Source organism: Rutidosis leptorrhynchoides, chromosome 6, assembly GCF_046630445.1.
Source record: "Rutidosis leptorrhynchoides isolate AG116_Rl617_1_P2 chromosome 6, CSIRO_AGI_Rlap_v1, whole genome shotgun sequence".
NCBI lineage: Eukaryota > Viridiplantae > Streptophyta > Magnoliopsida > Asterales > Asteraceae > Rutidosis > Rutidosis leptorrhynchoides.
This window is the reverse complement of record NC_092338.1, coordinates 8,392,927-8,420,323: the sequence shown is the minus strand read 5'-3', so window position 1 is coordinate 8,420,323 and position 27,397 is coordinate 8,392,927. Positions and strand designations below refer to the sequence as shown.

The following is a 27,397-nucleotide window of genomic DNA, read 5'->3' as shown; positions in this document are numbered from 1 at the left end:
TCTTTTCCATTTTCTTTCTCTATTTTACTCTCGAACATAAAAACCCATTTGTATTCAAGTGAGATTTGTGAGTGAAGAATTGAGAGTTGATCTTTGGAGCAAGAATTAAAGTTGTTCTCCTCGTTCTTAGCTACGAGTGGATAGTGTTGGTAAGTCCTAACCCTATGTTTTGAGTTTTAATTAGTTTATGCTAAGGTTTGGTTCGTTTGGTTCGTTTGGAACTTGTAAGACCCATTTGGAGGTAATATGGGTGGATTTGGGTTATGTTGATTAAAGGAAACCCTAAATAGCTATAATCTAGGGTTTGGTTTTATGATTTGAGGTTGTAAGTGTTAAATGGTGTTTTTAGTCACTAATACACTTGTAATTGAAGGAAGAATTGTAAATGGGTTAAGTTAACCAAATTGTAAGTTAAGTATTGAAATGGGTCAAAAGAGTAATGTCGACCTAGTTTGGGCGAAATGAGTATGAATTACCCTAAGTTTGCATTAGTTAAAGGTAGTAGACTTTAAATCACTAGCTTTAGTGATTTAATATGTGTCTTGACCATTTATGGGCGGTTTTGGTGTAAATGAGCTATTTAATGCTAATGGATCATTAAATGCTCAAGTGTAAGTAATGTGGTTAGCTCCACTAGTTGTGTATTGAAAGTGTAATTAATGTATTAGGTACATTGCTTTGAAGTTCGGAAGTGCATAATCATCATCCTTGTATTAAGGTGAGTGGAATAATTATGCGTGTACGTATATAATGTATTTATTTGTGTGGTATGAATGTGGAAGTGTCGCGGTGTTCAAGACACCACATTCTAAGTAACGAGTAGTATTGTCGTGGTGTTCAAGACACTACTCATTGTTTGATTGACATGTGGTATTGTCGCGGTGTTTAAGACACCACATTGTCATGGGAGTGGAATTGTCGCGGTGTTCAAGACACCACTCATTGGTTTGATTGACATGTGGAATCGTCGCGGTGTTCAAGACGCAACATTGTCATGAGGGTGAGTTAGTCGCGGTGTTCAAGACATCACCCGGGGGATTAGTGATTACGCGGTGTTTAAGTAACACTAATGGATGTTATGAACTCCGACGGTCTTTTACGAGTACCGTTCCCTTGTACGATTGGTTAACCATGGTTGTGTGAATTTGTATTTAGCATATTAAATTGTGAACCTTATGCTATTGTTATTGCTAGCTTATTGTGAATTACGGATAGTAATTTATGCATGATGTTTGCATGGTTGTCGAATTGCTAGCTTGTATGCGGTATTGTGTAAGTGATTGCAAGTAAGTAGATTATATATGAACACGTATAATTATTACATTCACTAAGCGTTAGCTTACCCCTCTCGTTGTTTATCTTTTTAGATGCAGGTGCGGATAAGGGAAAGAGGTGGTTGGGCACTAGGTGTCCTTTGATGATGTTTGTTGGAGCTTTTTGGAAGTTGGCCTAACATTTTGGGTAGTTTAGCCCCAAACCATGCTCGAAGTGTCGTTTGGATTATAAACTATCATTTTTAGTGGGTCGAACTTGTATTAAACTTAATTAATGGCCTTCGTGCCTTTGTAAACATTTAAATTGTGGTACGTTTTAAATGAAACTTGTGGAATGGTTTACATATTTAATTGGCGCGTAAATGTGTATTATAAAAAAAAATTATCGTATGGAATACGGGTTGGGTTGTTTCAAGTGGTATCAGAGCATGGTCTAAGGGATTTAGGCGACTTGAGATAGGTGCCTAGACTTAGACTTTATTGTGTGTGCGCTTTATGCGGGACTTGTAGGACTTCGGGTCGGATCGGGAATCGTTATTGCTTGGGTTTATGTGATCTAACCTTGCACTAATTGTTTTGTGTTGTAGTTGTAATCATCAAGCGAGATAGACGTTGTACTAACGAGTTAATGCGACGTGCTCGCGTAGCAATGACTAGCTACCATTGTTACGGGTGCAAATCGTGTCAAACGAGTGATGTACGACGATTGTTGAGCAAGATGGGGTGGTAAGGTGTATATGTATATATATGCGTGCCATGTCTTTCCACTCGTTGTTTAACCTCTTTCGTTTTATAGAATGAAGATGAGAAATGGACACGACACCGATAATGGGGGCACGAGCGAGGACCCCGAGTTCACGGCCAAAGTTGAGGCCATCTTTAAACGTCAAAAAGCGGAGTTTCTCGAAGACGTTAAGAAGATGTTTCTAGATACGATCGACGAGCAACTAGTTAATGTGGTTAGGGAACAAGTTAAGCTTGTTCTACAAGGAGATAATGTGGGGAGACGGGACTTCTTTTATAAGAATTTCAAGGACACTCAACCTCCCACCTTCGATGGTGAACGGGACCCACTTAAGAGTGCCCGTTGGATCTCCGATATGGAGGGGGCCTTTCGTATATGTGAATGCCCTCTCGATAAAAAGACGAGATATGGCTGTAGCATGTTAAGAGGCGATGCTAAATTGTGGTGGGACGCGAAAATCCAAGTCTATGGTGAAGAACAATGCATGGATTTTACTTGGGACGAGTTCAAGGCGGATTTTTTTGATGAATACCGAACTTCAGCCGATCTTACTAGGCTTAAGGACGAGTTACGTTCCATGAGGCAAGGGTCGATGGATTTGAACACTCTCAAATCTGTGTTTTTGTCCAAGACCCAACTTTGCCCGGAGTATGTCGGGAATGATAAAATGTTGAAAGAAGATTTCTATCGAATCTTGAATGATAGTTATCAAGAGAAGATTAGTGTGAACGTAGTGAAGAGTTTCGATGAGTTGTTTAATATGGCCAAAGGTTTTGAGGCGCTCGTGTTAAGAAAGAGTGGCTTTAATTTTTGCAAGAGGAAGTTCGAAGCTACAAGTCATTCGAACAAGAAGGGTAAGGGTGCAACCGAGAGTGTCGGTAGTGTCAAGAAAAGTGTTCCCTGAGAGTTCCGTTATTCTTATCAAAATTGTGGACGAAAGGGACATATGGCCCGTGATTGCACCAACCCTCCTTCTACAACCAAACTCACTTGTTATAATTGTGGTAAAGAAGGGCATAAGAGGCCGGAATGTCCCAGTTTGAACAATGATCATGTTAAGAAATTGGAGAAAGCGGCGGGTACGGCTAGAGGTCGCAACTACTTGATGACGAATGAAGAAGCCAAATAATCAAATGAAGTCGTCTCAGGTACTTTCATGGTTAACTCTAGTCCAACACGTATACTTTTTGATAGTGGTGCTAACTTTTCGTTTGTGTTTCCAAGATTTGTGCCTAAGTTGAATAAACCGCTAGCTAAGTTAAGTCATCCGGTAGAAGTCGAAATAGTGGATGGTAAAACGGTGCTAGGGGTTGATGTTTGTAAAAATTGTAATGTTGTGTTTGGTACCGAAACAATCTCATTCCGATGACTTTGGGTGATTTTGATATTGTTGTTGGTATGGATTGGCTTGATCTAAATAGAGCCGATATTGCATGCCATGATAAATTCATTCGTGTGAAGACCCCAAGTGGGGAGAGTTAATTATTCATGGCGATAAACGAAGAAGACTTGTGCCGATATGCACTTTTGCACGGGCACGTCGTTCCCTTGTTAGTGGTGGCATGGCTTTCCTTGCCCATGTTGTTGATACTCATGATGAGCCACCACCCATTCGTGAAATTTCGGTGGTAAATGAATTTGAAGACATTTTTTCGGATGAGTTACCGGGCGTTCCGGCGGAAAGACAAGTTGAATTTCGCATCGAGTTGGTTCCGGGGGCTACCCCCATTGCTAAAACTCCTTATCCTTTAGCGCCGACGGAAATGAAAGAATTGTTAAATAAAACCCAAGAGTTGCTTAAAAAGGGTTTTATTCGACCGAGTTCCTCGCCATGGGGTGCTCCGGTTTTATTTGTGAAGAAGAAAGACGGTAGTATGCGGATGTGCATCGATTATCGGGAGTTGAACAAAGTGACGATCAAGAATCGTTATCCATTGCCTTGGATTGACGATTTGTTTGACCAACTCCAAGGTGCAACGTATTTTTCTAAGATTGACTTACGGTCCGACTATCATCAAGTACGGGTCCGTGAGGAAGACATAGAGAAAACGGCTTTTCGAACGCGTTATGGGCATTTTGAGTTTGTAGTTATTCCTTTTGGTCTTACGAATGCACCGGCGGCATTCATGGATCTTATGAACCGAGTGTGCCAACCTATGTTGGACAAGTCGGTAATTGTGTTCATTGACGACATACTTGTTTATTCTAAGAGTATGAAGGAACATGAGCACCATTTGCGTGAAGTGTTGAAGACTTTGCGGAAGGAGAAGTTGTATGCTAAATTCTCCAAATGTGAATTTTGGCTAAGGGAAGTTCAATTCCTTGGCCATATTGTGAATAAAGAAGGTATCCAAGACGGTGAAGAGTTGGGGAAAACCGACTACGCCTACAGAAATTCGAAGTTTTCTCGTATTGGCCGGTTATTATCGTCGGTTTATCCAAGACTTTTCTAAGATTGCTTCTCCTTTGACGAAGTTGACAAGGAAGAACGTAAGGTTCAATTGGGAAAACGAGCAAGAAATTGCTTTTCAATTGTTAAAAGAAAAGTTGTGTCAAGCTCCGGTGTTAGTGCTACCGGAAGGGGTAGAAGACATGACGGTTTATTGTGATGCTTCTTTAAATGGGCTCGGGTGTGTTATAATGCAAAGGGGTAAAGTCATCGCTTACGCCTCTCGACAATTAAAGGAACACGAAAAGAGATACCCGACTCATGATCTCGAATTAGCAGCGGTGGTTCATGCGTTGAAAATTTGGCGCCACTACTTGTATGGTGTCAAGTGTACGATTTATTCGGATCATAAGAGTTTGAAACATCTCTTTGATCAACGAGATTTGAATTATCGTCAACGTAGGTGGATGGATGTGGTAAAGGATTATGATTGTGAAATTTTATATCATCTGGGTAAGGCGAATGTGGTCGCGGATGCGTTAAGTCGAAAGAGTCAACATCCGGAAATACGAGTAGGATCGTTACGCATGATTATTACTAACGATTTCCTTGTAAAGCTTGGTGAGATTCAAATTGAAGCTTTTGTTAACAACAAACATGAAGAACGAATTGTGGGGCAAACGGAGTCTATTACTTTAGGCCCGCACGGCTTGTTATCTTTTCAAGGAAGAGTGCGGGTGCCTAAGATGGGTGGTTACCGACAAGTGTGAAAGGACCCATCCTAATCCACCTGGACGAAGTCATCAACATTTGGTCCCATTGCGATGATCGGCTCCAAGTAATGTCCTTATATTGAGCAAATGCACAGCGGAAGACTTAATTCGTACCTGAGAATAAACATGCTTTAAAGTGTCAACCAAAAGGTTGGTGAGTTCATAGGTTTATCATAACAATCATTTCAATATGTTAATAGACCACAAGATTTCATAATCATAAACATAATACACTCGCAAGTGTATGTAAAGCTTTCTAAGTGGTTGAGCACTTGGTAACCATACTTAACATTTAACCAACGTCGCATATTCCCTTTATTATGAAATCTCACTACACCGTACCAAGTGTAGTCACCAAAATGAAGTACTGTGCAACCGTTGAATACTGGTCGTCCAGTCCGGTTGGGGTTGTCAGGCCCGATAGATCTATCAACAGGATTCGCGTTTACAATACCCATGTAAATAGTAGTTACCAAGCTACAGAGAAATATGCCAGTGGTACAACTCAACGTAGAATATATTTTTAAGTACTTGTGTCTATTTTGTAAACATTTATAAAAGCAGCGCATGTATTCTCAGCCCAAAAATATATATTACAAAAGCAATTAAAAAGGGAGCAAATGAAACTCACTTTTGCCTTGAAGGTATTTAATTCGACTTGGTCTCCGATAGATATCACGAACCTAACCATATATATAATATATCAACATATTTTCTTTTTAAGTAATCGTTACATATATATATATATATATATATATATATATATATATATATATATATATATATATATATATATATATATATATATATATATATACTTTTAATACTTTTAATATTTTCTTAGTCCGTAGTTAGCAGTCCGATGTTAGTGGTCCACAATTAGTTGCTTAAATAAAATAAATAAAGAATCCATCGTATTCGTATTGATCAGAATTAATCTCACCCCATGGTACCATGTTGTCAAATGACGTGTTGCGTACATAAAGTACCGTGTTGTCAAATGACGTGTTGCGTACAATCATGAGGTCTTATGATTAATCTTCTCGTGTTGTTTACGGGTGGTCCTGAAATATATAAAATCAAATCATAAGTAATTATATATAAAATACCATATTAATTAGAAAAGATATGATTAATTTACTTTTTCTCCAAATATTTTCGTAGCTAAACTAGCTTCGGATACCCAATCTTGTTTTAGTCGTAGTTTCTTCATTACAACTCCGTTTTTGTTGGTTCAACTTGCCACTTCCTTGGATCGAGTTAAATTTTAAGAATATGAACTGAAAATACCTTAGTTTGTATTTGAAATCATAGGTTATAGGTCAAACTTTGGTGAAACTTATGAAAGTGATCATTTTCCATCATAAAAACAACATTTAATGGTCATTTTTCTAAAAATACTTACACTTTGAGTTAAACCATGAAATTTTTATGTGTTAATGTATTCATAAGAAATATCATTTTTCCAGAACATGAACTTCCAATTCAAAGCTCAAGATGGTTTTTAATTATCCAACCCAAAACAGCCCCCGGTTGCACTCCGACGACGTAGATTCAGTTTTTAAGATGTTCTTTGTAAAATCAAGTTATATATTGTTAGGTTAGCATATCATTATAATATATTACAGGTCTTGAAATGTTTTAAAAGTCAAGTTAGAAGGATCTATTTAGTTTGCGAACAAGTTTGAAATCATTCAAACTATGTTCTTGTTGTTAAAATTTTATACCACAAAATAAGATAGCTATATGAATATGAATTGAATAAGATTATGAACAAGGTTACTACCTCAAGTTACTTGGACAAAGTTACTGCAAAAGATAAGAAATAATCTTGGAATCAAAGAGTGGTGGAGTTAGATCAAAAGGTTGGAAGTAAACTTCTTCAAATGGGTGGTTATTTTGATATGTTCTTGAAAGAGTTTTCTTATGGTGTTTAAGGCTTGTAATTGAAGCTAAATGATGGGGAAAATGCTTGGAGATGATCAAGTATGAAGTTAGGAGTATTTTGAGAGAGAAATGAGGGTGTAGGTATGAGAAAATGGAGTGAAGAAATGGTGTTCATTTATAAAAATGTTTTTAGTTTATAAAGAAAGAAAAGGATTCCTAATTTTGTTTTCTTACTAATAATTCATACTACTTGACAAATCATAGTTACCTCATATCTAGGGCAGTAATAATGTTGATTAGGATGTTGATTTGATGTGTATATACCAATAGTAAATACGTATAGAAGCTGGGTATGATACGGGTACATATACCCTAGATATACGTATAGAAATCTTGAGGAAACGGAACGAGAATTCAAATATAGCTATCTTTTGTGAATATACTTATATTGTTTTATGTATTTAAGTCCTTAAAAAGTGATTAAATACATTATATATGATACATGTATAAGCATTATAGATTATAAGTATATATATCAAAGAATGTTACGTATAGTTATCGTTTTGAAAACTTAAGTTAGTAGTTTCAAAATATACTTATAACTCATTGTCATTAGTACACAATGAGATGTTAAACCATCCTTAGATCATGTTAAATATATATAAATACATATATATACACAAACGTATAATTATCGTATGTTATATAGTTCGTGATATCATCGGTCATATTGGACGGTCAAACGTTGTGTAAAACTCTTTTCAAAAACACAAGTCTCAACAATTTGGATTGATTATCATGTTGGTATGGTTTAATTTATGTAAATATTAATCTCATAAGTATAATTTGGTCGAAAAATTCCGGGTCATTACAGTACCTACCCGTTAAAGAAATTTCGTCCCCGAAATTTGATAGAGGTTGTTATGGATAACAATAAGAAGGTTTTCATGACAAATATAAGGTGATAATGGAGTTTTATCATCATTGAGTAATGTAGATAAAACGATTCGATTATGCGAAGAATATAAATGAGACTATCGTAAAAGAGTGAGATGAGTAAAATATATTCGTCTTAACCGATGACGTAGTTATGATTGATTTCCGGGATTTAAGGGATTTAAAGAGAATCTTACGTAATAAGATTTGGTTCTTTGGTGATTAAGGAAATCAGGATCTTCTTTGATTATATGCAATAATCTGTTTCGATTGCTCTGTCGGATATTTCACTATAAATTCACCCCTTCGTTTCCTTATTTTCCACGACTCACACCTTCTATTCTTTCTCCCTTGATTCTTACTTTAAAGCATTCATCAATATGCTTCATCCAGTCCTGATTCTTGATATACTCCTAACTTTTATATCTGTCATTCTTCTTTTTCATCTACCACCAGAAGAATCTATTTACTTCTACTATACTCTTGTGTTTATAGTGTTTCTAATTCTCCCGTGTCTCTATATTGCTATCTGCATCGATATACACGGTTTGTAATTTCGGGGTTATTATCGGAGTTTATATTCTTCATTATTTTTCAGAGCTTCATGCTTTCGTTTTCTCTTCCCGACTTCGATTCAAGCGAGTAATGGTCCGGAATTCGTAGATATGAAATTCAGAATGAACATAGCTAATGCTCTAAGAAGAAAATGGTAATAGAACGATTTTGATTTGTTAAATTACCAGAATACCCTGGAGAAGACCGAGTCATCCAGAAAAATATTCTCTTGATATGTTTAGAGATTAGATAGAATGTAAGAGTCGTGTAAATGGCATATCATGACGGTACTGTGAATCATCATGCTTCATTAGAAACTCAGCATGACTTACTGTAATATAATGACGTTGATCAAGTGTCATTATATTATACTAATCCATGCTTCAGTTCCCAACACTACTTCAAAACATTCATATTTTAAACTCGAAGGTTTCAGAATTTAGAAACTAACACAGTTTCTTTTATGTTGCAGATATTACGGAGAGATAAATGATCTCAGATAAGAATAGTTGTGAAAATATCGCCAGAAATATGGAGGATATTTATAATATAACATACGAGAATATCTTAGAATTTCTAATATCAATGGATGATGAAGAAGATTTGTCTGTGAAGGTTTAGAATGAGAATTAAGATGTTTGCTAACGATTTCAGCAGGCACATAATCATTTGGATTCTTTAAAGGCAAACTTATTCTTTGTGATTTGTCCACAGCTTTCTTCATAGTTTCGCATAATCCGCTTTTCGGTACTAAATTTTCTATCGAGCGTTCCTAACACTCCTTTCTTTATCATCAAACTTTTGGCCATTAAGATCATCTACAACATGCTGCTTCATCAGCATTTTCAAAGTTAACTGATCTGGGTCATCGGTTATCAAACCGAGGTAGTTTCAGGAGAATTGTGTTTTTTAGAATGATTAATCGCTGATGGTAATATTGTGGAATATAAAAGGTTCCCCAGTAACAATAAAGAGTACGCATATATATCGCGGTTATAATAAAGTTGTTTCAGATGAAAAGTCGGAGTTGACTTGCTGGAGCTGTGACAAAATTAGCTACTTTGAAAAGGGATTGCAAAACGATCTTCGGTAATAACAATGTCAAAGGAACTAGAACAGATACGTGTCAAACGTTTACTCAGTTTCTGAGGGTTTTTCAGGTGCATAACTATATGCATCAATCTTTTCTTCCGTAGATGAAGTGCGGTTGGTTTATCCTCTCGATTGAGGTGTTTTTAAGAATCATGATAGATTTGAACGCTGATTGTAATCATCGAGATACAATGAGGTTTAAGATGAAATCAAGTGGCAATCTTGAAGAAATGTTTAGTTTCATATGTTATAATCAATATTTTAATTCATTTTAATTGTCCAATGTCATTAGTCCACAGTCGATAGTCCACAGTAACAGTCCAATAATTCATATATAGTTTAATATATAATATACGAATTAATTAATACGTGTCGTGACCCGTATACGTCTCAGACTCGATCACAACTCAAACTATATATATTATTGTAGAATCAACCTCAACCCTGTATAGAGAACTCGATCATTACTGCATATAGAGTGTCTATGGTGATTCCAAATAATATATATAGATGCGTCGATATGATATGTCAAAACATTGTATACGTGTCCCGATATTTAAAGTGCGTAAAATAATTACAGAAATTAAATGACGATAAATAAAAGTGCGATAATTAAATTGCGATAAATAAACTGCGATAAATAAAATGTAATCAGTTAGCTAGGAACAGTTAGCTGGAACAGTTAGCGTGGATTCTTAACAAAATTTTTCATAGTTAATTTGTTTGTTTCTAACAGATTTTATTTTGTCTTATGTTTTCTTCATATGCCACTTGTTGGATTCTGGGAAGTCAAAATCCAAATATGAAATTGAATGAAAATGGTTATTCTACGGTGAACGGATACGTATATCTGTGGTTGTAAGTAGGATAGTAAATGACTGTTGAATCAGCTTCGACGAATGTACAATGTAACTTATTAAGATGAAATCTAATTATTCCTCGGGTATTACCTACCCGTTAAAAAAAAAATTTCACCATTAATATTTTGTACAAAAGAACTTTTAATTACAATCTTTATGAAAACATATATACATATATATTTTCTTCAGATGAAATCATGAATTTAATGAGTTAATATGATATTAATCTCATTTGCTTTTCGGTTTGAGCTAAAATAAGAAATCTCTAAAACTTTTTGAAACCACATATTCTTCGCAGAATATCAATGAAGTTATGGATCAATACTTCATCATTCATTATTGTTGGTACTCCTTGGTATCTATGGTGCGTATGATGTTGATGTTTGTGGGACAAATTATGATGTCGAGACGTATGATGCGGATGTTGTTTGTTAGTGGTGATGATGGTATTGTTGATGTTATTAATGGTGGTGTTGATTACGCTGCTGGTGCTGCTGCTGGTGTTTGCAACCTTCGCACCATGTTCTCCAAAGCCGTCACGCGAGCGCGAAGTTCGTTAACTTCTGCTAGTACACCGGGATGATTGGCGGTTGGAGCGAGCGAATAAACAAGATTTGTAATATGGGATAGTATATAATCGTGACGAGATACTCTAGAAATGAGAGAGAAAATGGTGTTTCGAATAGGTTCGCCGGTAAGTGCTTCAGGTTCATCGCCAAGAGGGCAATTTGGTGGATGGAATGGATCACCTTCTTCTTGTCTCCAGTGATTTAGTATATTACGAACCCATCCCCAATTCATCCAGAATAGATGATGGGAAATTGGTTGATCCATTCCGGTGACGCTGCTTTCGGAGCCCGAATGGAAATCCATATCGGCATAACTGTCGGAATCTGAAGAATTCGAACTAGATGCGGAATCCATCTTGTATAATGGGGAAAATGAATTTTTGGTATGGAATAGATTATAGGAGTTAGATTTGGTACTCTACAATACATAATTTACATATGTATATATAATACCAAAATCCCGTAAATTACGGAGAATCTTTGAAAAGGTATCAGTCAAAGTTCGCAATAACAGATATGCTAAGATAAGAATTCGTCTATACACTATCAATGCAGTAAATGCAGTAAAACGTGTCTAGACTTATGAATGATAAGCAGGTAATTTCCTAAGGATGATAAGCAAATGATTTTCGACTAGAAATGATAAGCAAAACTTTTGACATGTAGACACGGTCGAAGTCCAGACTCATTAATGGATCCTAACAACTACTAGTTAGACACACTAATGCAAGACCTGGTTCGCTACGACCACCGCTCTGATACAAACTGAAAGGACCCGTCCTAATCCACCTGGACGAAGTCATCAACATTTAGTCCCATTGCGATGATCGGCTCCAAGTAATGTCCTTATATTGAGCAAATGCACAGCGGAAGACTTAATTCGTACCTGAGAATAAACATGCTTTAAAGTGTCAACCAAAAGGTTGGTGAGTTCATAGGTTTATCATAACAATCATTTCAATATGTTAATAGACCACAAGATTTCATAATCATAAACATAATACACTCGCAAGTGTATGTAAAGCTTTCTAAGTGGTTGAGCACTTGGTAACCATACTTAACATTTAATCAACGTCGCATATTCCCTTTATTATGAAATCTCACTACACCGTACCAAGTGTAGTCACCAAAACGAAGTACTGTGCAACCGTTGAATACTGGTCGTCCAGTCCGGTTGGGGTTGTCAGGCCCGATAGATCTATCAACAGGATTCGCGTTTACAATACCCATGTAAATAGTAGTTACCAAGCTACAGGGAAATATGCCAGTGGTACAACTCAACGTAGAATATATTTTTAAGTACTTGTGTCTATTTTGTAAACATTTATAAAAGCAGCGCATGTATTCTCAGCCCAAAAATATATATTGCAAAAGCAATTAAAAAGGGAGCAAATGAAACTCACTTTTGCCTTGAAGGTATTTAATTCGACTTGGTCTCCGATAGATATCACGAACCTAACCATATATATAATATATCAACATATTTTCTTTTTAAGTAATCGTTACATATATATATACTTTTAATACTTTTAATATTTTCTTAGTCCGTAGTTAGCAGTCCGATGTTAGTGGTCCACAATTAGTTGCTTAAATAAAATAAATAAAGAATCCATCGTATTCGTATTGATCAGAATTAATCTCGACCCATGGTACCATGTTGTCAAATGACGTGTTGCGTACATAAAGTACCGTGTTGTCAAATGACGTGTTGCGTACAATCATGAGGTCATATGATTAATCTTCTCGTGTTGTTTACGGGTGGTCCTGAAATATATAAAATCAAATCATAAGTAATTATATATAAAATACCATATTAATTAGAAAAGATATGATTAATTTACTTTTTCTCCAAATATTTTCGTAGCTAAACTAGCTTCGGATACCCAATCTTGTTTTAGTCGTAGTTTCTTCATTACAACTCCGTTTTTGTTGGTTCAACTTGCCACTTCCTTGGATCGAGTTAAATTTTAAGAATATGAACTGAAAATACCTTAGTTTGTATTCGAAATCATAGGTTATAGGTCAAACTTTGGTGAAACTTATGAAAGTGATCATTTTCCATCATAAAAACAACATTTAATGATCATTTTTCTAAAAATACTTACACTTTGAGTTAAACCATGAAATTTTTATGTGTTAACGTATTCATAAGAAATATCATTTTTCCAGAACATGAACTTCCAATTCAAAGTTCAAGATGGTTTTTAATTATCCAACCCAAAACAGCCCCCGGTTGCACTCCGACGACGTAGATTCAGTTTTTAAGATGTTCTTTGTAAAATCAAGTTATATCTTGTTAGGTTAGCATATCATTATGATATATTACAGGTCTTGAAATGTTTTAAAATTCAAGTTAGAAGGATCTATTTAGTTTGCGAACAAGTTTGAAATCATTCAAACTATGTTCTTGTTGTTAAAATTTTATACCACAAAATAAGATAGCTATATGAATATGAATTGAATAAGATTATGAACAAGGTTACTACCTCAAGTTACTTAGACAAAGTTACTGCAAAAGATAAGAAATAATCTTGGAATCAAAGAGTGGTGGAGTTAGATCAAAAGGTTGGAAGTAAACTTCTTCAAATGGATGGTTATTTTGATATGTTCTTGAAAGAGTTTTCTTATGGTGTTTAAGGCTTGTAATTAAAGCTAAATGATGGGGAAAATGCTTGGAGATGATCAAGTATGAAGTTAGGAGTATTTTGAGAGAGAAATGAGGGTGTAGGTATGAGAAAATGGAGTGAAGAAATGGTGTTCATTTATAAAAACGTTTTTAGTTTATAAAGAAAGAAAAGGATTCCTAATTTTGTTTTCTTACTAATAATTCATACTACTTGACAAATCCTAGTTACCTCATATCTAGGGCAGTAATAATGTTGATTAGGATGTTGATTTGATGTGTATATACCAATAGTAAATACGTATAGAAGCTGGGTATGATACGGGTACATATACCCTAGATATACGTATAGAAATCTTGAGGAAACGGAACGAGAATTCAAATATAGCTATCTTTTGTGAATATACTTATATTGTTTTATGTATTTAAGTCCTTAAAAAGTGATTAAATACATTATATATACGATACATGTATAAGCATTATAGATTATAAGTATATATATCAAAGAATGTTACGTATAGTTATCGTTTTGAAAACTTAAGTTAGTAGTTTCAAAATATACTTATAACTCATTGTCATTAGTACACAATGAGATGTTAAACCATCCTTAGATCATGTTAAATATATATAAATACATATATATACACAAACGTATAATTATCGTATGTTATATAGTTCGTGATATCATCGGTCATATTGGACGGTCAAACGTTGTGTAAAACTCTTTTCAAAAACACAAGTCTCAACAATTTGGATTGCTTATCATGTTGGTATGGTTTAATTTATGTAAATATTAATCTCATAAGTATAATTTGGTCGAAAAATTCCGGGTCATTACAAAGTGCTCCTTGATGAAGCACATAAGTCAAAGTATTCCATTCATCCGGGTGCGATGAAAATGTACCTTGACTTAAAGAAGGAGTATTGGTGGCCAGGCATGAAACGTGATGTTGTTAAGTATGTTGAACAATGCGTCATATGTTTTCAAGTTAAAGCCGAACATCAAAAGCCGTACGGTAAGTTACAACCATTGGAAGTCCCGAAATGGAAATGGGAGCACATTACCATGGACTTCATTACCAAGTTACCAAAGACGGCGAGAACCCAATATGATACGATTTGGGTGATCATTGATAGATTGACGAAGAGTGCTTTGTTTCTTCCCATTCTGGAAACAATATCGTCGGGGACTTTTTCCAAGTTGTTTATCAAGGAGGTGATATCGAGACATGGGGTTCCTATATCTATTGTTTCGGATCGAGATACTCGTTTCACGTCTCGGTTTTGGAATAAGTTTCATGAAGATATGGGTACTCGGTTGAAAATGAGCACGACGTATCATCCTCAAATGGACGGTCAAACCTAGCGTACGAACCAAACATTGGAGGATATGTTAAGGGCGTGTATTATTGATTTTGGTGGTAGTTGGGATGAGCACTTACCATTGGTGGAATTCTCGTACAATAATAGTTACCACACTAGTATTGGAATGCCACCTTATGAGATACTTTATGGGCGAAGGTGTCAAACTCCTATTTGTTGGGGTGAAGTGGGACAATGAGAAATCGGGAGTACCGATTTGGTCCTAGAGACGAATAGTAAGATTGAGATGATTCGGGCTCGACTTAAGGCGGCGCAAGATAGACAAAAATCTTATGTCGATAAAGGTAGACGAACGATTGAATTTCAAGAAGGTGACATGGTGATTCTTAAGGTTTCTCCATGGAAGGATGTTATCCGCTTTCGAAAGCGAGGAAAGTTAGCTCCTCGGTTTATTGGTCCTTTCAAGGTTTTGAAACGTGTTGGTGAGGTTGCTTATAGACTAGAGTTGTCCGAAGAGCTTGCGGGGATCCATAACACGTTTCATGTTTCCCATCTCCGTAGGTGTCTTGCGGATGACTCGACTTGGGTGCCGTTAGATGAAATTACGTTGAATAATAAGCTAGAATACGTTGAAGAGCCGATACCCATTCTTGATGAAAAGGTTAAGTTTTTGCGTAACAAAGACGTTAGAACTTACAAGGTGCAATGGCAACATCGAAAGGGTTCCGAGTTTACGTGGGAATCCGAAGAGTTTGTCTTGGTTTATCTTCCGGCTTGTCATGCGGCTTGGATCGCGAGGACGCGCTCCGGTTCAAGTGGGGGAGAGTTGTAACATCCCGTTTTTCCCGTACATATCTAAAGGCACAGGCCTTTGCCGCGCCGCGGAAGTCCTGGTCGCGCCGCGGTATTCAACTGAAATCAAGGTCAGGAGGCCTGTTAAACAGGTCGAAATATCTTTGTATTGTCGCGCCGCGATGACCTTTGCCGCGCCGCGGCATCTCAAGCAAAACGAAGTCAGGAAGCATGCTAAGGAGGGTCAGTTTTTCCTTTATGTGTCGCGCCGCGACAAATGGAGCCGCGCCGCGGCAGTTCTGCTGAACTGATTCCGAAATTAGCTCATTTTAAGTGATTTTAAGGGGCAAATTGGTAATTTGGCGTATAGATCTGATGGGAGCATTTAATCTCCACCACTTATCCACTTTCCTCATTTCTTTTCCATTTTCTTTCTCCATTTTACTCTCAAACATAAAAACCCATTTGAATTCAAGTGAGATTTGTGAGTGAAGAATTGAGAGTTGATCTTTGGAGCAAGAATTAAAGTTGTTCTCCTCGTTCTTAGCTACGAGTGGATAATGTTGGTAAGTCTTAACCCTATGTTTTGAGTTTTAATTAGTTTATGCTAGGGTTTGGTTCGTTTGGAACTTGTAAGACCCATTTGGAGGTAATATGGGTGGATTTGGGTTATGTTGACTAAAGGAAACCCTAAATAGCTATAATCTAGGGTTTGGTCTTATGATTTAAGGTTGTAAGTGTTAAATGGTGTTTTTAGTCACTAATACACTTGTAATTGAAGGAAGAATTGTAAATGGGTTAAGTTAACCAAATTGTAAGTTAAGTATTGAAATGGGTCAAAAGAGTAATGTCGACCTAGTTTGGGCGAAATGAGTATGAATTACCCTAAGTTTGCATTAGTTAAAGATAGTAGACTTTAAATCACTAGCTTTAGTGATTTAATGGGCGGTTTTGGTGTAAATGAGCTATTTAATGCTAATGGGTCATTAAATGCTCAAGTGTAAGTAATGTGGTTAGCTCCACTAGTTGTGTATTGAAAGTGTACTTAATGTATTAGGTACATTGCTTAGAAGTTCGGAAGTGCATAATCATCATCCTTGTATTAAGGTGAGTGAAATAATTATGCGTGTACGTATATAATGTATTTATTTGTGTGGTATGAATGTGGAAGTGTCGCGATGTTCAAGACACCACATTCTAAGTAACGAGTAGTATTGTCGTGGTGTTCAAGACATTACTCATTGTTTGATTGACATGTGGTATTGTCGCGGTGTTTAAGACACCACATTGTCATGGGAGTGGAATTGTCGCGGTGTTCAAGACACCACTCATTGGTTTGATTGACATGTGGAATCGTCGCGGTGTTCAAGACGCCACATTGTCATGAGGGTGAGTTAGTCGCGGTGTTCAAGACATCACCCGGGGGATTAGTGATTACGCGGTGTTTAAGTAACACTAATGGATGTTATGAACTCCGACGGTCTTTTACGAGTACCGTTCCCTTGTACGATTGGTTAACCATGGTTGTGTGAATTTGTATTTAGCATATTAAATTGTGAACCTTATGCTATTGTTATTGCTAGCTTATTGTGAATTACGGATAGTAGTTTATGCATGATGTTTGCATGGTTGTCGAATTGCTAGCTTGTATGCGGTATTGTGTAAGTGATTGCAAGTAAGTAGATTATATATGAACACATATAATTATTGCATTCACTAAGCGTTAGCTTACCCCTCTCGTTGTTTATCTTTTTAGATGCAGGTGGTTGGGCACTAGGTGTCCTTTGATGATGTTTGTTGGAGCTTTTTGGAAGTTGGCCTAACATTTTGGGTAGTTTAGCCCCAAACCATGCTCGAAGTGTCGTTTGGATTATAAACTATCATTTTTAGTGGGTCGAACTTGTATTAAACATAATTAATGGCCTTCGTGCCTTTGTAAACATGTAAATTGTGGTACGTTTTAAATGGAACTTGTGGAATGGTTTACATATTTAATTGGCGCGTAAATGTGTATTATAAAAAAAAAAATTATCGTATGAAATACGGGTTGGGTTGTTTCAATGATTGACTAAAATCGGTCCCTTAGACCTTTTATGAACTAATATTAGTCAATAAAAGTTTTTTAATTTTTAATTGGAATTGGTGATGCGTTGGTTAAAAACGTATTTTGGACATATTTGATTTGTCGTATTGAAATAGTCTTAACTCCTAAATGTTAAATCCAGTTTAGATGTGCAAGTTAGAATGATTGATTTAATATGTTGCTTATGGATATGGATAGAAGTCGGTCAAACTTGCAAAGTTTGACAAGTGGTACAGGCTGTCTAAAACGATAATCGTGTTAAATTATGAGTAAAGAGTTAAAAGAAAATGAGCTTTTTCATTTTTTGACTTGCATCTCGTGTTGTAAATTTGTAAAGAATCAATCACACGAAAGTCCATGTGGTTTGTTGAATATAAGAAGTTTCATCCCTATTTTTTTCTAGCACGGATACATCTATAGTTTGCAAATCTTGCACAGATAATCCCCGACGGACGTCTAACGGAGGTAGTATCCTTGCAAAATAATGCAAACCACGGGACTATCCGCGTAAGAAAAAAAACTTAAGGACTAAATTTGTAATCTCTGACAAACCACTAGTACCATAGTGATTAGTGTATTCATTTCAAAATGTTTTACTCCGTAATTCTGTACAGTTTTCTTCATATATATCAGGGCAAATTTAAGGATAAAATATTTAATGTGAATCAAAATATTTTGAAAATAGCATATGATGCGAGATAAATATTAAAGTACAAATCATCTTATTAAAATTATCATGTATAATGTATGAATCACCATTTTATTTGACACATGGATTTTGTAAACTCATCATCAAGTGCATGTATTTTTCTTGATATGTATATATGAAACAATTCAGCTTAGTTTAGTTTCCATGTACTTTTTATAATCAATTTATTATGATCTATAACTATCACAATATGTTTAGTGATTGACATGCTAATTAATATTCTTATAAGAGGTATGTTCCAACCTTTAGTTTATATATATTATGGTTGCAGACTTGCAGAAACAACCTATATTATGACATATTTAGTATGCTGATGTCAATTTACATAAATACCATGTTAACAAATTACAAAGACATATGAAGAAACATGATTGGACCACTTACATCATACTTGTATATACTCATAATATATACGTCCCTACCATTCAAAGTCAATACTTTTCAACTTTGACCTCAAATATCTTTATTTGTGATATATAATAGCTGATGAAAGCTATATCAATAAAAAGTACATTTAAAACCTAATTCACTCATATAATTTTCATCAAATATTATATAACACAAACAAAAAATATTTAAAGTCAACGTTGAGAAATTAAGACTTTGAAAAGTCAAAACAGGATACTTATTATGGGACGGAGGGATATAATTATATAGTCGAACAAAACACCCCAAATTGAAGAAAAGACTCCAACCATTTACATATATCGTCTTACAAGTTTCAACTGAACAAATAACCTATTGATGATAATCACTTTGATGTTGGATGTTCTAAAATCAATATCTTTGTTCTGTGTTTGAACTACTGTATAGTATCTTAATTGTTCTAATCGTCTTCGGTGTCTTGTACGAGAACCCCTCTGACCTTCGATCTTACATTTTTTCAGTTTGGAAATAGTTAGCGTATAAAACAGAAAACAGGATATACTTCCACGGGCGGTTTTATTTAGGGGCAAGCGGGGGCAGCCGCCCCCAGTGGATTTGCAATTTTCAGTGTAAATTTTTTGGATTTTTCGACTTTGCCCCCGGTGAATTTTTTTTTTGGCCCCAAAACCTACATATTTTGCCCCGAAACCTTGAGATTTTGCCCAAAAATCTCCAAATTTTACCCCAAAACTTTCAAATTTTGCCCACAAACCTTCAAATTTTGCCCACAAACCTTCAAATTTTGCCCAAAAACCTCCATAATTTTACCTAAAAAACCTCCTTTTTTGCTCAAAAAAATTACTACGGTTTTAATTTTTTTTTGCCCCCAGTGAAAAAAAATCCTGGTACCGCCACTGTATACTTCATATAGTTTCGCACAATGAAATGCAAAACAAGAAGAATCATGGATGGCATACTTATGCGTCTCTAATAATGTCAATCACATCATTTGGGACTACAAGTGTACGATTGATGATTAGTTTTGTTTATGTAATTACATGTTAAAAAACAAAAAAGATGTTACCTTTCAGAGTATCCACAAAGAGAACAAAGGGGGTCCGGTCCAGTCCAGTCCACATCATCATCGGACTCGTTTGTTATCAGTTGACCGAAACGCCTTTGCCTGAGGACAAGAATCTTGTACTAATATATACATATAAGTGAAAGTTGTTAAATTAAATAATTATTATATCACTAGAAACTACGAACCTGCACAGCCAATTTTATCAAGCCGTACGCTTAACTTCATCAGGCTCTTCTTTCTCCACGTCTGTCCATGTATTATCACATTTACAATTAGAGCATTAGCAATCTGCATATATGATAATGCACATGTACACTTAAGTTAAAACAACCAAAATCAATCAATTTGTGCTTGGTTTTTGTCTGATCACATCTCACCTAAAACTCAAAAAACTATCAATATTTTATATTCTGTTTCAATCTACAGTAAATAAAAAAAGAAATAAACAGCATACCATCACCTATGAAGGTTTAAAATAAAGATATGATAACATTAGGGTTCCATACGACCATACAGGTAGTAGTGGTGGTGTATCTTCTTCCTTAACTACTACTGATGATGATGCCATTCACCTTTGAACCACCCCATATCGTCTTCTTCTTCTTCTTACTTGGTTCACCCTCACTACTACAGGTGGTACTGGTGGTGTATCTTCTTCCTTAACTACTACTGATGATGATGATCCATTCACCTTTGATGATGATATGCTCCTCAGACCAGCCCCACAACCTTTTGACTTCATAAGCGGATGCTTTGTTGTATTCTTCCCCATTCCATTTGCAACAAACCATCGCGATCTAGCCTGTTGCAGTTGTTGTTTACCGTTTGAACCACCCCATATCGTCGTCTTCTTCTTCTTACATGTTTCACCCTCACTTTTCACACCTGCAACATCAACTTCTGATATCTTCAACTCACCAACCAAAACGCTTCCTTCTTCACCTTTTTTAACCTTCTCTTCTTCAACAATAATAACTCTCTCTTTTTCATCATCATCATTCGCACTCTGGGGAAGTTTTTTCCTGAAAATAGACGATGCACGGATTCCTCCTTAAGATACTGCTTCACAACAATACTGGATTAAAAAAAAACACTAATTTACACAAACACCTGTAGAACTCGGCTGCAAACAGATCTTTGTCACTGGAAAGCCGCCCAGAAGCCACCATATCAAAAGCCAGCTCCGATACTGAAGGATTAAAGGTGTTGTTGGTCAATGGAACATTAATGTTATTATTCTGTAAGGATGTCAATAATAATCCTGTATAAAGTACAACAGTTTAATTAGTGACGAATGAAATAATCGTATTATTAATTCTAAAGTCTCGATCTTGAATAATCCTTTTTACCAGGAATATGTAACGCATCGTAATGGCCAAACCCATGGAACAATACTTTGATAGCATCTTCCTTGCTGTATTCATGACCGAATTCAGCAATCGATATTAGACCACCACCTGAAACCTCCTTATCATTATTCATGTACACCCTAATTGGCATCCTGTATATATATAGATATGGGAACAAGTAATTTAGTAGGTCATAAAACATAACTCCAAAACCCACATAAGTAAATCAGTTGAATCAGAAATAGACTTACTTGAGAACATGAGATGCCATGAGCAGTTCAGGTTCGCCTCCCCATACACGTGTCTTCCTTATTTGTGACACATACGAATCAAAGTCACCTTCAATGAACCTGAAGCATGTTTAAATATAATGTTTAATTTTGTATGCGTCATATTAATCTTAATCACTTGTAAAACAACTAGTTGTGGAGCCATCGCTTCGCGCCGGGGGCTCCGTTTTGAATGCGAGTTAAAAGAATTTTTTTCGACATCTAATATTGAAGGGTTGTTCCTTTTGTGAAAGTTGCTTCTTTTAGCGTTTTTTTTTTAAAGTTAGTTGATCTATTTTGTAAAAAAGAAGGTTTTTCGACATTTTTTGGTAGCATTGAAGGGTTGTTCATTTTATGAAAGTTGTCTTTTTTATCGTTGAGGAAGAAAAGAGAGTAAAAAAAAAAAAAAGTTAGTTAATTTTTTTGTAAAAAAGTATTTTTTCGACATCTTTTGGCAACATTGAAGGGTTGGTTCTTTTACGAAAGTTGCTTATTTTATCGTTGGAAAAAAGAAGAATGTGAAATGACGAAAATACCCCTGATTACTGTTGATGAATAGTGAAACAGTGTTTTGTAAACAGTGTTTTGTCTATTAGTATATGTATAAATATAACAAACATGAGTAGATACATTGTAAAGGTACAAGAAAAAAATAAATCCTACACAACTCACCGTTCCATTTCCTCCCGTCTTTTGACAAATTCATCCGCCACCTACAAAAGTCCCACACGCAAAAGATATTATTACAGAGCAAAAAAAGGTAACGAGTTTTAAAACAAAATTGGGGTGATGGCACAGATTACTTTTTACATTTTCCATTTCATGCGTATTTAAGACACTAAAGAGAAGCTAAAAATATAGAACCTAATAATATGTTATCCATGAAAAACTAGCTATGTTTGCTACCAAAACAGTAAAATCAGAACTTTCAAACAGTTACCATATATCCGAAAGTTAATTCAAGTCCAAATTTACATCTTTAAATACATAAAAAAAACATAGTGAATATAGACTAGTTCATGAGCAATGGAGTGAGCTATATAAAGGAATTATTATGGGAATTAACTGATTATTATTAATATTATATATGTACTGGAATTATAACATACTTTAGCACGTAATTCATCAGCCAAGTCTCTTTGAAGGCTCTCACTAGGAGCAACCTTCCATGATCTTAAAAAAGCTCCATGAGCAACAGCCCTAAACAAACATCTCCCATCTCCAGGTATTCCTGTAAAAAAAACATATATATTTCAGAAAATTTAAATTCGACCCAATCCCACACACTGTGACCCAACCCGGCCATTTTGACATCTCTACTAATTCTGCTTAACTCACCTATGACTGAATAATCGGTGTGCACTTGCTTTGCATTTGAAAAGTTAGTGATCACTTCGGCGGGTACCGGTTCAGACGTCGAATTACAAACATCCTCCTTTTTAAGCTTTCTTCTTCTTCTTCTTCTTTGCATCACTTGACTAGGATCAACCTGCATATATACCACAACAAATTAAAACAATAACTGAATGAGTGCTTGAAATAACTTCAACTAATTAAAAATCTTGTATTGGGCGTAGAATTAAAATTAAAATATACATTTACATGAAAACAAACCTTTCTTTCTTTCTTTAGAGCAAATACCTAGTCCAAAAGTGACAAGAAAAGTGACGCCAAACAAACCATTATTAATATTTCTTCCGTTCGAGCAACCACTGACGGCAAACGTGACGTCATAACGGCAGCCAAGTATATTCCAATAACCATCACCTCGTAAAAACTGCAGCCAATTATATTCCAATAACCATCTGTCATTGTCATTGTACGTATAAGTTTTGCTGCCTATTTTCGTGTTTTCCATCTCCATCAGAATGAATGTGAGTTTTATGGGAGTAACCCTAGGTTTATTTTGGGAGCCGATCGTGATGATCTTCAGGAATGGAAATCGCCGTACGCTATTTTGGTAACCGATTTTGATTACTTTTTGGAGGATTAACAATTGTTTCAGAAGCTGTTGGTAAATCGTCTTGGATCGGATTGGTTAGGAAACGAACCCTAAATAATTTGATAGATAAAGGGCCTTTTTTCAGTTGGTGAACCGATATTTTATGTGCCTGTTGAGCCTTTTAATTCTGCTGGTGGGCTGACTATTGCTTGTTAGGGCCGATTGGTTGTGGCCCAACTTCGTCTACTTTGTTTTAAAAAAAAAATTAAGCAAGTTTATTTATTGGGACTACAAATGGGTGTTTGCAATGTTGTAAAAAACCCGAGACTCGTCGATTAATCCCCGAATAATCATTTTGAAGAGAAATCCGTTCCGTTTTTACAAAAACCTTTTAATTAATTGGACAACATCAATTGATGGGTCAAAATTGAATTTGATCAAATTCGATTAAAGTCAAGATTGGTCAACATTTTAACATGAATTTAAACTATAATTATATAGTTTTTAAATAAAATGAATAATTTTAGACAATTATGTCAAAATTTATGTTTATATTTATGGTTTTCATCTATATTTACACATATAATTTTTAAAATTTAATATATAAGTATATAAAGTACATCCGATTAATTCCCAAATTGCCGATTACTTCTTTCAAAGTCCCGACCGATTAATCCCCGAATGGCAAATTTTGCAACCTTGGGTGTTTGTGTGCGGATAACTTGTGTGGGAATGTGTGTGTAAAAATTTCAAACGGTAAATACTATTTAAAATTTAAAAATAATAATAAAAGATATACGGAGTAATAAAGAACAACAATTACAATCGTACTTTGCGGCTTCACAAACAAAAAAAATCAAAAATCTAGCTAGACCTACAAATAGGACTAGTCAAACTAAGAACATCTATGACGTGCTACATCATGACATTAAAGAAATAAAGTCGCAAATAAAATATAAACGCACCAACTACAACAAGAGGCGATTCTATGTTATAATTCGTGGGATCACGGGACACCGCTAGTTTGAAAATTTTTAGTAGAAAATACTCTGTAAATTGTATAGGACACCACTAAATATAAATGTATGACCCCATATATTTTTTAAATATGTAGTTTTTCCTTTAAATTGTATAAGACACCACTAAATTATACTACTCGGGTCCCATATATTTTCGAATTTATAGTTTTTTTTAAGGTAAAGTATCACTAAAATAACAATCTAATATAATTGGCACTGAAAAAAATTTCGGAACCCCATTGAGTTATGATCCTAGAATCGCCGCTGACTACAACAAGTTGAATTTTATTAGCTAATTGTCAAAATATAAACTCGCTAATATAATAAAATGTATATATATAATTGACAAAGAATTAATATTTTAATATAACTAATTAATCTTATAATATACAATATTAAATAATTAATATAGCATGATTCGTGCAAGTATTATATAAATATGTAATATATATATATATATATATATATATATATATATATATATATATATATATATATATATATATATATATATATATATATATATATATATATATATATATATATATATATATATATATAGTATAATCTTATAAAAGACTAAAAACATGATGTCATTAAAAAGGTTTACTAAAGCTTAAAAAAAATCAAAAAATAAAAAGAAAAAAAAACTAGCCTATATACTGATGTCATTAAGCGTAATTAATTTTTAATTAAAGAATTAAAATTCAATTAGAAAATTACGCAGTAGAGGTTTTTAAAGGAAAAGAAAATACAATTACAAATTTACGGAGTAATCATTTGACCAGCTCCACGCGTGGCTTTTATACCTCGAGCTTAATTCGTCCTTTTCCCAATTTACGTTTGAAATTCAAAATCTGAATACTTATGGCCATCACGAAACCATTCATCCTCATCCATCTTCTTCAATCTTTGTACGTGTTGGATCTTTGAATGAATGAAATTGATGAGGTAACAATTTTTCTTCATCTTCATTTAGGTATTGAAATTGATTCATGCTTATGGAAATGGTTCATATTAGGGTTCATAATCAATTGAATTGGTTCATAAAATAGAAATTAGGGTTCATAATCAATTGAATTGGTACCAGAAAATTATTGTAGCGGTTGCCATGGTGTTCATGTTGTTTTTGCTTCTGCTGCACCGTTTGGATTTTAAAAAAAAAAAGGTTTGAATGAATCTAAAGAAGCTCCTAATCATAGACCTTTTTAGAATTTTGTTTTTTTATCGCCACTGTGAATTAATGCTTTGTTGTTTCAATTTCAGTTTCTAAATTGTAAGCCTGTACATGTTCCTTAGATGTGATGCATGTGTAGAAATTGTGGTTGTCAGATGGTGATTATAGAATTGCACGAAAGATGTTCGATAAAATGTTCCTTAGAAGATTATATGGTATGGTTTTTAATTTGGTTATTGACATTAATTCTTGAGCTCTATGACCCTTTTATTTGTTTAAAATTAGGTTGTTGAATATGATGCAGGTATCGATATCTTCATAAAATTTCATCAAGGTAACTTTTTTTGCTTGTTTTGTTATATGGACTACAAGGTCGGTGAAAAGAAATTAGGAGTACAAGTCAGGTGAAAAGAAATTAGGACATTGAGTGAATTAAAGTAGTTCTTGGTAAGGGTTGTTTGCTTTGCTAAGTGTTGTCTGCAATTTATTTTTGTTATAAGGGTTGTTTATGAAACATGATTTAAAGTGAAGATTCTCTTGATCTTGAAAGATTTGGCACTACTTAGAAACTTGGAGAGGATGGACTAACTTAGAAACTTGATGTGCCAATATTGATTACCTATGTTATAGAAAGTAATCAGTCCAAAGAATAAGATGTTTGGTTTGATTTTGTCGTACTTAGGCCCTTATAGTGAAAGCTGAAGGAGAGAGATAATGAAGAATATAGAAAAAGAAGGAAGATGAAGGCGTTTGGCAAGTTTCGTGTGGGTGCCAGCAGCAGTGTTCCAAAGTGTCCCAACTTCTTAGTCTTATGGACATAGTTCTAAAAATATGACATAGGATTTTAAGATATTTACTTAATTATCTTTGAATTTGATCATCAAATTTGATTATTTTATTATTTTCTTTGTTGCAGATTAATGCACATATTTTAAGGGGAATTTAAAGAGGTGTGTTGTTCATATTTGCTTTGTATATTACCTTGATTATGATTATGATGATGTTTCTATGTTGCTATGTTGTTGAAGAATTTACATATATCTACAGAAATTGAAGATGAACTGAGTCATGATGTCACTTCTAACGAGAATTTCAGTAAATGAAAAGGTGTTGAAGTTACTGATCTAAATATTATGAAGAAGAAGAGGAGTGTTCGATATGAACAGCCAAGAGGAGTGTTGAAATGGGTTTTTGTTTTTATTGATAATTTTGTTAATATTATTACAATACAGATGAAAGTATGCAATTTCTTTTCAAACAGACATTCTTTATGTGTTCATTTAAGATAAAGATTGAAAATTTGAAATGGGTTTTTATTTTTCTTGCTAATTTATTAAAATTATTACAATGCAGGTAGATTTAGTAGGTGGGTACTATGATGCAGGGGATAATGTCAAGTTTGGGTTTCCTATGGCTTTTACCACCCCAATGTTGTCATGGAGTGTGCTTGAATTTGGTGGATTGGTGAAAAGTGAATTGGGCAATGCTAAAGAAGTCATTCGTTGGGCTACTGATTATTTACTTAAAGCTACTGCAGTTATTTATGTTCAGGTACATTTACAAAATCTGTACATAAACTTC

General features: G+C 34.8%; 2 protein-coding genes across 2 annotated transcripts; both read right to left on the bottom strand.

Annotated features, from left to right (window-relative positions):
* Positions 1–20,142: 20,142 nt before the first annotated feature.
* On the bottom strand, positions 20,143–22,310 carry LOC139853414 (uncharacterized). The gene is made up of 7 exons (XM_071842807.1): positions 22,297–22,310; positions 21,661–21,759; positions 21,410–21,561; positions 21,171–21,321; positions 20,575–21,082; positions 20,246–20,306; positions 20,143–20,159 (listed from the first exon to the last, which is right to left on the bottom strand). Exons 1-5 carry the CDS (start codon positions 22,308–22,310, stop codon positions 20,629–20,631), a joined length of 870 nt encoding a protein of 289 aa, XP_071698908.1. The 3' UTR covers positions 20,143–20,159; positions 20,246–20,306; positions 20,575–20,628.
* A 36-nt stretch (positions 22,311–22,346) lies between these two features.
* Positions 22,347–23,699, bottom strand: LOC139853413 (OVARIAN TUMOR DOMAIN-containing deubiquitinating enzyme 4-like). Its single transcript, XM_071842806.1, has 4 exons — positions 23,293–23,699; positions 23,017–23,167; positions 22,788–22,909; positions 22,347–22,391 (listed from the first exon to the last, which is right to left on the bottom strand). Exons 2-4 carry the CDS (start codon positions 23,147–23,149, stop codon positions 22,347–22,349), a joined length of 300 nt encoding a protein of 99 aa, XP_071698907.1. The 5' UTR covers positions 23,150–23,167; positions 23,293–23,699.
* Positions 23,700–27,397: the final 3,698 nt, after the last annotated feature.

Excerpts from the sequence above, each read along its gene's own strand:
- LOC139853413 (XM_071842806.1), bottom strand. The coding sequence starts at position 23,149 with ATGCAAAGAAGAAGAAGAAGAAGAAAGCTTAAAAAGGAGGATGTTTGT. Across the intron at positions 22,910-23,016 it reads CACCGATTATTCAGTCATAG|GAATACCTGGAGATGGGAGA; the intron begins GTGAGTTAAGCA and ends TTTTTTTTACAG. Across the intron at positions 22,392-22,787 it reads CTGATGAATTACGTGCTAAA|GTGGCGGATGAATTTGTCAA; the intron begins GTATGTTATAAT and ends GGACTTTTGTAG.
- LOC139853414 (XM_071842807.1), bottom strand. Across the intron at positions 21,322-21,409 it reads CGATGCGTTACATATTCCTG|GATTATTATTGACATCCTTA; the intron begins GTAAAAAGGATT and ends TACTTTATACAG. Across the intron at positions 21,083-21,170 it reads TTTGCAGCCGAGTTCTACAG|GAAAAAACTTCCCCAGAGTG; the intron begins GTGTTTGTGTAA and ends GTCTATTTTCAG.